At 59.7% G+C, this 10,761-nt stretch overlaps 1 protein-coding gene across 3 annotated transcripts; it reads right to left on the bottom strand.

Moving 5' to 3' along the window:
• Positions 1-1,457: 1,457 nt before the first annotated feature.
• ZNF467 (zinc finger protein 467) lies at positions 1,458-10,477 on the bottom strand. 3 transcript variants are annotated; one of them, XM_027075748.2, is made up of 5 exons: positions 9,969-10,477; positions 7,849-7,925; positions 7,265-7,381; positions 6,357-6,470; positions 1,458-3,521 (listed from the first exon to the last, which is right to left on the bottom strand). In XM_027075748.2, the coding sequence occupies exons 2-5, from the start codon at positions 7,880-7,882 to the stop codon at positions 2,020-2,022; spliced, it is 1,767 nt and encodes a 588-aa protein (XP_026931549.1). In that variant the 5' UTR covers positions 7,883-7,925; positions 9,969-10,477; the 3' UTR covers positions 1,458-2,019. The 3 variants fall into 3 exon arrangements, with proteins under 3 accessions (XP_026931549.1, XP_026931551.1, XP_053073892.1); XM_027075750.2 differs by having other exon boundaries at positions 10,056-10,477; XM_053217917.1 differs by lacking the exon at positions 9,969-10,477 and adding an exon at positions 8,238-8,609.
• Between the last annotated feature and the right edge of the window lie 284 nt (positions 10,478-10,761).

Genomic DNA, 10,761 nt, shown 5'->3' with positions numbered 1-10,761 from the left:
ATCAAGCAGAAACCAGGTCAACATCACCGCCCTCCACCTCCCTCCTCTCCACACTGGTCAACACACCCTGCACCAGCTGCTTGGTAAATGTCTCTTTAATCTTTTACTTCTCTCCATCCCTTCTGACATAGCATGGTCCACAGTCACCAGCACCTGTCACCTGGATTGCTAATGTGCAGGTCTCGAGTCTCGTCCCCTCCAGCCAGCCCATTCTCTACAGGTAGCCATCTAAAACGCATCCATGTGGGGGTGCCTGGGTGGCTCAGTCAGTTAAGCGCCCAACTTCAGGCTGCGATCTCGCGGTTTGTGAGTTCGAGCCCCACATTGAGCTCTGTGCTGACAGCTCAGAGACTGGAACCTGCTTCGGATTCTGTGTCTTCTCCTCTCTTTGCCCCTTCCCTGCTCATGCTCTGTCTCTCGATAATAAATAAACGTTAAGAAAAAAAATTTTTTTAATGCATCCATGTAAATGTCATCCTATTCCTGCCCTGCCCAAACCCCCTCCATGGCACCCACTGCTCCTGGATAAAGTCTGAACTCCCTCATCTGTGCTAAAGCCTTTCCTAGTCTGCTCATCCTCTCTTTCTCGGGCCTCTCCTTCAATGCTCATTCTATGCTCTGGCTGTGCTGGGCTTTGGACCTCTGCATACACTGTCTTCTCCAACCTCCACCTTCATCTGGCAACTCGTGCTCATTCTTCAGGCCTCGCGTTAGAGGTGTCCTCTCTTGCAAACCTCCCTTGACCTTTGCTAGATTTTGGACCTTCCCAGGTGTCTTGGATGCGCTCACCACATGCTCCCAAAGCCCTCTGGGCTCACCCTACCCTAGAATTCTTACATTTCCTGCAAGTTTGTCTGTCTTGCTTAGTATTGTTTCCCAGTGCCCAGTGTAGTGCTCGACACGTCGTAGGCACCCGATAAGTATTTGCTAGGATTGTTTTTGGTGATGGAAATCGCCTCAGCCCTCATCGACACCAACGATCTTGTAACGAGAAAGCAGAGGCCCAGAAAAATGAATGCTCTGCCCGCAATCCTACGAGAGGCACAGGAGGGGTCAGACCCAAGCCTTCACCACGCCCAGCATGTTCCCCATCATCCTACCCTCCCCTTCCCCGCCAGCCAGCCTGCCCAGTTGCACAAGCACAGCTACAGAGACGTTTGGATCAAGCGTCCATCATGGAGACAGAATTTAGGGGAAATGGTGATGGAAAAGCAACCTTCGTCTGCTGTTGATGTCCTTCCTCACGCTGCCAGGCAGGGTGGCAGGTGGGGCTGCTGTTTCCAGATCCCCTTGGGAGAGCTCCAGGGCCCGGGGTGGCCGCTGTCTCCATGGGAATGGCCAAAGGGCACCCGGCCCCTCTGTGCATCTCCTACAGGTCTAGCGTCAACACCTGCCATGAGAAATCTATGTTAATGTTTCTTCCATCAAATGTTTGAGTAAGAACAGGGAGCAGGATAGTGGTTTAGCAGTGAGCGATATTATATTTTCATTTGGTACCGCCCATGACCAGCACCTGGCTAAATTTAGCTCACCCAGGATAGGAAGGGATGGTCCTCTGTGGGAGAACGAAGGTGGGGTGGTGGGTTCCCACCCTGTGCTCATTTAACAGCCCTGGACCCTTCTATTTTAATTTTAATGACACTTTAAGTACACAGATAACCATTCTTTCGCCCCCCCCCCACCCCAGTAGCGGTTCCTGACCCAGTCAGCTCTTGGTCAGGCGCGCAGCGCACGTGTGTGCGTAGGGGCGTGTCCAAGAAATGTCTGCTTTCCGAAGGGGTCCGTTGCTGGGAGTCTTCCCAGGACTCAGGCCTGAACTGTTCCCGGCAAGGGTTCGTTATGAGCACCGTCTTAGTCTCAATGTCCAAACCGGTTACCCTCTCCCAACTTCTCTCCAGCAAGAGACGGAGGGAAGAGCAGCCGTCAGGGGCCCAGGCCGTCGTGCTCACTGCCCAGAAGATCTCCGGCCTGGGTCTCTCCAACCAGCGAGCCAAGGAAGGGTCCCGACGAGAACCAGGCTCAGAAGAAGAGCGGGGGCGCTGCCACCTCTGTGGGAGTGGGCCAGGCTGGGGCCGAGAGGTCGGCGTCGGAGGCCGGGTGGGCGGCTTCGCCGTGGATGCGCTGGTGCCGCACCAGGTGGGTCTTGCGGCTGAAGCTCTTGCCGCACTGCGGGCAGGAGAAGGGGCGGGAGCCCGTGTGGATGGCCTGGTGGCGCACCAGGTTGGTCTTGGAGCTGAAGCTGCGGGCGCAGACGGCGCAGGCGTGGGGCCGGCTGCCCGTGTGCACCGCCTGGTGGCGGCCCAGGTGCGACTTGCGGCTGAAGCGGCGGCCGCACTGCGCGCAGGCGAAAGGCCTGGCGCCGCTGTGGGCGCGGGAGTGGGCGACCATATTGGGCCTCGAGCCGAAGCGGCGGCCGCACTGCGGGCAGGCGAAGGGCCGCTCGCCCGTGTGCACCCGCTGGTGCCGCGCCAGGTGCTGCCCGTGGGCGAAGCCGCGCCCGCAGTCCTGGCAGAAGAAGGACCGCTCGCCCGCGGGGGCGCCCTGGGTCGCCGGTGTGCCTCCGGGCGCGCAGGCCGAGGGCTCGGCGGCGGCGGGGTCCACGGTCGTACCCAGGGCGCACTCGTCGCAGCCAAAGGGGCGCCCCTCGCTGCGGTGCAGACGCTGGTGCGTGGCGAGGTTCTTCTTCCAGCCGAAGCTCAGGCCGCAGTCGGAGCAGGAGAAAGGCTTGGGTCCGGGAGGGGACGGGGTGGGGGACGGGGCGGGGGAACCCGGCGAGGCGGGCGCGTCGGGCGAGGGCGGGGCGCGGCCGGCCGCCTCGTGCACCCTCTGATGCCGCACCAAGTGCTGCTTGTGCGTGAAGCTGCGCGAGCACTGCGCGCATTGGTAGGGCCTCTCGCCGGTGTGGATGCGCTGGTGGCGGATCAGGTGCGTCTTTTTGCGGAAGCGCTTCTCGCACTCGGTGCAGGGGTAGGGCCGCTCGCCCGTGTGCGTCTTCTGGTGCGAGCCCAGGTGTATCTTCTGGCTGAAGCGCTTGCCGCACTCGGCGCACGGGTAGGGCCGCTCGCCGGTGTGCGTGCGCAGGTGGCGGGTCAAGTGGGCCTTCTTGCTGAAGCGCTTGTCGCACTCGGAGCAGGGGAAAGGCCGCTCGCCGCGGTGGCTGCGCTGGTGCAGCAGCATGTGCGCGCGCTGCGTGAAGCTGCGGCCGCAGTCCGGGCAGGCGCAGGGGCCCTCGCCGCGGTGTAGCCTCTGATGCAGCCGCAGGGTCAGCTGGTCCCGGAACCGCCGCTCGCACTCCCCGCAGCCGTAGGGCTTCTCCGAGGTCGGGGCCCACCCGACCAGCGCCAGTCCACCCAGTGTCCCCGGGGCCCCCGGCTCCAGCTTGTACGCGGCTGCCAGAGGCCCCAAGTCCGGCGCGGGGAAAGGGCCGGGGAGTAATGAGAGGTGTTGGGGCCATTCGACCTCCTCTTCTGCCTCCTGATCCTCCTCCTCCACCTTCACCTTGCGAATCATCCACTCGTCCCCTGAAAAGTCAAGACAAGAGGAGCCAATGAAGCCCCACTTTTACTTATGCAATTATTTTTTTTTTTCCCAATAAGACCACCACTTCTGGAGCCCCAGAAGCCCCAGAAGCTCCAGCACTTCTGGTGCCAGAAACCTGGCTTCTGTTCTCTCCACTCTACTTCTAGGGAACGACCACATCCGAAGGTCACCCTTCTGTCCTCGTCCTTGGTTCTCTGTAGCCAGGGACACTGGTACTCCAGTCCTCCACCCCATCCTGGGGGCTTTCTCCTAGGTCTCCATGTGGTTGAGGAGTTTCCCCTGTCCCTGCAGAAGGCACTGCTTACTCTTGTGGCCCCTGAATATAAATGTTGCTCAAAGTTCAGGCCTTAGGCTTCACACTGGGGTCATCTGCTTGCGTTGGCTACCCCAGACCTTCCAGTCCTTTCTAGAACCACAGTCTCCCATCAGCTGAGCAGCCCCAGCCCCCTTTGGGGTCCTGCAAATTGGCTGCAGCTCAGCAGGCTTATCACCAAACAGCTGACCTTCTCAGACCTACCCCGGTGACTTTGCCATCGGGACTACAGCCTTGTTCTCCCAGTCGCTGGTGTTGGAACCTTGGAAGCTCAGCTCTCACCTTGGAGCCTCCCTTGATCTCTCCCTTTCAGTGGCCACTGAGGAGCTCTGTCTGCCTTCCTCTTGCTTCTCAAGGCTCCCCCTGCCTCTAACTCCATTCTTGCCTCTGGGGCCAGGTGGGAAAGCCCCCGTTTAGGACGAAGGGGATGGAGTTTACAGGAGTTGGGGAACCAGAGAACAGTGCCAACCTCTGGAGAAGCAAGGGGGGGCCCTCTGGGGTAGCAGGTTTGAGGTGAGTCCCACTGGAACTTTGCCTCTCTTGGGCACTGCAATGGTCCAGCCAAGAGAAAAGAGCTCAGGGCCCAGATTGGGAGTGTCTACTTGGGTTCTCTTCTGCCACTAGTCATTAGTGTGACCTTGGTTAATTTACCTCTGTTACCTCTTTGAGCTTGGTGTACTAGTTTGCTTAAGCATAAGGGTTGTACTGGTTCGTGGTTTCTAATAATCTCCTGGGGACTTTTACAAAATGCATCCATGGGAGCAGGGTGCATGAATCTGTTCTCTTTCTTTAAAGCTTGCAACGTGGGGGGCCCTGGGTGGCTCAGTCGGTTAAGTGTCTGACTTCGGCTCAGGTCGTGATCTCACAGTACGTGGGATGGAGCCCTGTGTGGGGCTCTGTGCTGACAGCTCAGAGCCTGGAGCCTGCTTTGGATTCTGTCTCCTTCTGTCTCTGCCCCTCCCCCGCTCACGCCCTCTCTCAAAAATAAATAAACATTAAAAAAAATACTAATAAATAAAGCTCCCTAAGTGATTCTTGTTTAAGAACCATTGAACCAGATGATCTGAGTTCCTGTCTGGCTCTGAAGGTCTGTAATAGCCTGAGCACTGGTTACATTACACATGAACCGCCACAATTAGATTTCCTCCCGGTGTCTTTCACGGATCTATCCGTTCCAAACAACTATTTATCCTATTGTGATATTGCTTTTGTTTTCATTATGCCACTCTTCTACTCAAGAACCATCAAGAGCTCTCTGTTGTTTACAGGATAAAGTAAGTTCTAGCTGCATCTGAGCTTCACCTCCCACCCCCCGCCCCCAGTCCAACTTTCTCACTACCCCCACACATAAACCCTCCCCGGCAGCCAGGCAGGTCTGCTCAAATCCCAGCCACACGTCACCTTTTCTGTGTTAAAGTCTCTTCTCAGCCTAGAATGTTTTCCCATCCTCTACTCCACCCCCATCAGAGCTGAAGTCTAGCCTACACCTCCCTCAAAATGTAGCACAAATCAACAAAATCTTTGACAAACCAACGCACAAGGATCTCTTATGTAAACACCTATAGCACTTATTGTTATAAGTTCCTTGTGCTGTTACACTTCCTTGTGATCTGGCTTTATTGTTATTTGTTTAATCCTTTATTCTAGTTCATATTAGTGTCATCTCAACTAGATTGTAGCTTCCGAAAGGCAGACGTCTTGTGTTCCGTGTCTTTACGTGGCTAACAAAAGCGAGGATTGCCACCATTTATCGAATGCCAACTATAGATGACACACTGTCTATATGCTGTTCACCAGCCACGAAGTTACTCTTTTCCCTGCTTACAGGTGAACAAACAAGCTGGAGGTGAAGTAGCCTATCTAAGATCACCAGGTAGTAAATGTGGAGCAAGGATTCAAACCAGGTCTGTGTCAGCCTACAGACAGTCTCCTTGCCTTCTGCCTAACACAGCCTAGACCTAGTAGGCACTAGAGAAACCCCTGGAATATGGAATAAAGGACATCACTCAGGCGGAAGGCGATAAGTTTGGTGGTGGTGGAAGGGCGTGATGGCAGTATTGTGGAGAGAGAATCAGCTGTTTGATCGCCCTGGGTATGGGGGGATGACTCTGGGACAACATATTTGGAGCATTTGGGTCCACTGAGATCAGTGGAGATTTGGGGGAAGGAGCCTGTCCGGGACAATGTCTTCAAGTGAACGGTAATTTAAGTCATCCACAAGTAGGCACTTAGGGGGAGGTAGGAGGGCAAGTTAAGACTTCCAGAGGATGTTGAGGCGAGGGTCAGTTTCTCTGGGTGACCAGCCTCGCTGATTCCTGTTGTCTGTGATGTGGACCTCTCTCTGGGGGCTGAGGCTCTGCAGCAGAAAGGTGCCAGGAACTAATTCATCTTAGGTTGGAAGGGGCTGGAGTGGCCGCCTCATCAGAGACCAGCCCGGGAGTTTATAAGGCCCCTGTCCCCTCTGCCTGGGCCCCTGGCGGGCTCCAGAAGTGGGAGGACTCACCTGGGCAGGAGCTCGGGGGCTCAGCCTTCTGTGGTGCACATGCCTGGCCTCCTCTGCAGGGAGCTTCAGCTTCTTCAGTTTGGGCACCTTCCTCTGGTCTGGGGGCTTCATGCCCTGGCAGAGAACAGGCCACCTCAAGGACTCCAGAGACATCACAGATGGACAGAGGTCCCCACCGGTGCTATCAAGCGGGGGGGGCTTTTGAAACCCCAGTCCCAGCCTGACTGGCAGGATTGTGTCCCACATCCTACCTGCAGGGACTGAATTCGCAGCTGCCCCAGGGAAGGGAGCGGGGAGGGGGGGGCAGCCTCTGGTTCCTCCAAGCAGGGCAGCTGCAGCAGCTGCAAAGGCTGTGCGGGTTGCAAGAGCCACAGCTGTGAGGAGCTTCTGGAATATGTGTGTGAGATAGTGGAAGCAAGGAAAGGTCACTACCCTGAGGCTTACGGGAGACTCTTAGGAGGAGGGCCGCAGACCCACCAGATGGACCCGAGTTCCAGGCAAATCATTGCAGAAGATCAGAATGTCAAAAAGCCAGACACAGGCCTGCTTTAGGCAGCCACCTCCCTCACCTCTTCCAAATCTTGCTCAAATCTCACTTCCCAGTGGGGCCTCCTCTCACTCTCACTATTTAATCCTGCAGCCTGCCCCACCCCCACCTCAGGCTCCCTCCCCCCAGCACATATCCCCTTCTGATATGTGCTATATGTGTGCTGTACTTTATAAGTACACTTATTTTTATATTTGTTTGCTGACTCTCTGGCCTCATTAGGATAAGCTCCCTGAAGGTAGGGATCTTTGTCTATTTGGTCACTGAGGTTTTCCAAATAACGAGAATAGCACCCTGGCACTTAGTAGAAGGAAAGGTAGACTCTACCTGAGCCACTGTTCATGGTCCCCCACCTACTTACCTGAGCATGTGCCCAGCACGCTGTCTTCCCTGGGAGGGGACATCTGCTCCTGGGTATTATGGGACCCTTCCCCAGGCTCACTTTGGGGGGCCATCTCAGGCTGTCCCACAGAGAACCCTGTTACAGGTGGAAGGATAGGACTAGGTAAAACATTCAGTACAGAACAGGAGACAAAGAAAGGGGCTCTCCCCCTTCCCCAAAAAGCCAAGGGGCTTTTTCCAACTTGCCCAGGAAGGTAGGGTCTCTAGCCAGCAAGACAGGGGATAGACAGGCTCCCCAGCAGCCTGGCCAGGTATCCACCTCAGCCCCTTTGCATTGAGTCAAGGGCAGGTGAAGGAAGAGATAATAGGTCTAAATATCTGTGCTCTGTTGAGCGCACATGTATGCACGCAGTCCCACACAACCTCCACAGGGCCAGGCATTCAAATATACCCTGGTAAAACGGAAAAGGATGCTGCCCTAAAGGCCCCCACTGGTCCCTGGGGTCTCAGGATTGCAGTCTGAACTGTAGGGACGCAGCGGGCCTAGCATGCCCCTGAATCCTGCCTCCCACCACCCAAGTTCCTCGAGTGCTGCTAGCTCACCCAGGGAGCTGAGGGCCTCAAAGGTCTCTCTCATGGCAACCCAGGGTAGCTCCTCCTGGGGGAGCAGGCCACGGACCCTAAGGAGAGAACACATCCTTGTTCACATTCTTCTCTGGATAGCCTCCACCTGGGCCCTGGCTCTGCCCAACGTCTCCCCATCAGCTATCCCCAGGAGCTCCAAAGGTGATGTCCCCAAGTACTGGTAAAGGGGAAAGAGGGAAGATGGGTTTCAGAAAGCAAAGAGATCTTTGAATGCCGAGGAGAAGGCCTTGAAGCCATTTCTGCAAGCTCTGGTGGGCTCTAGAAATCAGCGGCACCCCCACCCTCACCTGGCGGGTCTCTGAACCAGGCCCAGCCCTCCAGTGCTCCCCACCCCACAGTGCCCTTGCCTGGGGACTTCAGGAATCAATCGATTCTCGGCGCAGAGGGTGGGGAGTGAAGACCAGGGTGGGGAGTCGGGAACTTCATCTCCTGGGCCCTCCAGCTGTCACTGCGGGAGCTGGTGAAATAGGAGCCAGCCGCGGGGTGGGGGGTGGGGGTGGGGGGCGGAGGTGAGTGTCACCATTGGGCAACTGGTGGGGGAGGCCCTCTGAGGAGGGTCTTTGCTGAAGGCAGGAAATGGCTCCGGCTTCCTCTCCCCAAAACCCTACCTCAAAACTACCGCCCTCCCCCTCAGGGCTTCCCTGGCAGGGACACCCCGCCCCCGAGCCCCTTCAATGCTCCTCCCCCGGCGGGTTCCCTGCCCCTCCCCCAGCAGACTACCCTCCCCCACCCCCCCATTTCTGGCAGCCTTCCCTCTGCCCCTCCCTTCTCCGGCTCCCTCTGCCTTCCGCCCTCTCTCCCCACCGAAGCTGGCTGGCTCCCCGGATCCGCCCCCTGCCCCGCCCCTCCGGCTCCTCCCCCTGCTCACAGCCGGGCCAGCCCCTCCCGGCCCCCTCCGGTAGGCCCTCCCCAGCCACCGCCCCCCTGACCCTCAGCTCCGGGCATTCTCCGCGACAGGGCTCCCCTCCTCCTCCCCCGGCTCAGGGCTGCCTTTCCCTTCCCTCCTGGTTCTCCCCGAGGCTCCATCCCCCTCCCCGGCTGTACACCCTCTCCCTTCCTTTCCCCCTCCTCTTTTCCTTCCTCCCCAACGCCGCCCTCCTCCTCCCCGCTTTTCTCCCTCACCCCGCACTCCCCTCCCCTCTCCCTCTCCTCCCCCACTCTGGTTTCCCTTCCTTCTCCTTTCCTCTCTTCACCTCAGTTCCCTCCCTCCTCTCCCCCCCTCCCCAGCCCTCCTCCCCTCTCCCCACACCATCCTCCTCCCTCCCTCCCTCCCTCCCTCCTGCAGCTCGCCTTCCCCTCCGAGGCCCCCGTCTCCCTTCCCCCTTTGCCTCCCCAGCAGGCTCTCGCTTCCCTACCCTCCCGGTCCCCAGTCCCTAGAACCGCTCTTCCCCTCCCCCTTCCAGTCCGCTCCCCGAGCTCCCACCCTTGTCCCCAGGCTCCCCCGAGCCCGGGGCGTCTGCGGCTTACCGCTGGCTCTGGACCCTCGCACTGACCCTCCTCCTCCCCACCCCTGCCTCCCCACACACCTCCGCTTCCCTCCCCTCTCTCTCAGTGGGTCCCTTCCCCATTTCTGCTCCCCTCTGACTTCTACCCCCCCCCTCAAGTTTTCCTCTCGACTAGACCCCTCCCGCCCCACCTCCCCGCCTCCGTTTGTTCCCTAGAGCCTCTTCAGTCCACCTCCCGGCCCCTCCCCGGGCTCACCTGTCAGCGCCCTTCTCTCCCGCCCCTCCCCAACGGCCCGACCCCTGTGCCTCGTCGCCCCCCTTCCCCCCCCCCCGGTCCCCTCCCACACTCCCTCTCCTCTTTCCGGAGACTTCCCCTCGCGAGCCTCCCCCCTCCCCCCCCCTTTCCCACCGGACTCCCACCGGGCGCCCTCACCCCAGCCTCCGCCCCTCCCTCCAGATCCCCGGTCTTCGTTCTTTTCTCCACTACCGTCACCACCCCCCAAGCCAGGCCCTCGCTCCCCAGTCCCATCCCCTCCTCTCTCCAGCCCCTGCCCCTCCCCTGCCCCTTCTTTCCCCCCAACTCCACCCCACCCCCTCCGGCGCTCGCAGCGCCCCCACCCCCGGGGCTGTCACCTGCGCGGAGCGGGCAGTGACTGAGTGTCGGTGTAGAAGGGGAAGCAGGCGGAGCCGTCTGCCGCTGGGCGCCTCCACGGCCCGTACCTGGCGGGCTGGCTGGTCGGGTGTCCCCGCTGCTGGCGGGACCCAGGCGCCCCGGCCTCCTGCCCCAGCCGGCTCTGCTCGCAATGGCGCCCGCTGCCTGTAGCTCGGGTGCCGACCGCCCGAAAGACTGACAGACTGACAGCCCTGAAACTTCGCGGGGAGGGGAGAGGAAAAGACGCGGAGGGAGCGGGAGCGGGGAAGCGGCGCCCGGCAGGGGGGAGGGGAGCGCGGAAGCGGGAGGGGAGCTGCGGGGCGCCCCGTGGGGGAGGTAGGGACAGGGGTGTGCTGGAGTGGGGTCGCGGGAGGGCGCACAGCCGGGTTAGGCGGGCAGGTGACGGTGCGGAAGGACGACGGCCCCGAGAAGGTGATGGAAAGTGGAAGCCTAGGAAGGGGGGGGGAGGGAAGAGGGGGAAGGGAAGGGAGGAGTGTGGGGGGAGGGGGTGGAGGAGGGAGAGGAGGCAGGGAGGAAGGGCAAGCGGGCTGCGAGGGAGGGTGCTCACAGGCGCCGAGGGAGGAGCCAGGGGAAAGGTGGAGCGCGGGGGGGGGGGGGTGCGGTGAGGAGTTGGGGAGGGGGAGAGGAGGGGGCGTGCTCGGGGGAGGGGAGCCGGGGAGTGCGTTGCTGTCTTTGAATCGCGAGTGCCCCCCGGGAGCGTGTCAGCGCGGCGCCTCGCTGTGGGATTGAGTCCACGGACTGTCGGTCTGTGGG

Source organism: Acinonyx jubatus, chromosome A2 (genome assembly GCF_027475565.1).
Source record: "Acinonyx jubatus isolate Ajub_Pintada_27869175 chromosome A2, VMU_Ajub_asm_v1.0, whole genome shotgun sequence".
Lineage (NCBI taxonomy): Eukaryota > Metazoa > Chordata > Mammalia > Carnivora > Felidae > Acinonyx > Acinonyx jubatus.
The sequence above is the reverse complement of the archived record's forward strand: the minus strand, read 5'-3'. Positions and strand labels throughout refer to the sequence as shown.

What these genes read in the sequence shown, in the direction of transcription:
- ZNF467 (XM_027075748.2), bottom strand. Translation starts at nt 7,882, where the DNA reads ATGAGAGAGACCTTTGAGGCCCTCAGCTCCCTGG. An exon ending in CGTGCTGGGCACATGCTCAG is followed by an intron (nt 6,471 to 7,264) that starts GTAAGTAGGTGG and finishes GTTCTCTGCCAG; the next exon opens with GGCATGAAGCCCCCAGACCA. An exon ending in GCCCCCGAGCTCCTGCCCAG is followed by an intron (nt 3,522 to 6,356) that starts GTGAGTCCTCCC and finishes TTGACTTTTCAG; the next exon opens with GGGACGAGTGGATGATTCGC.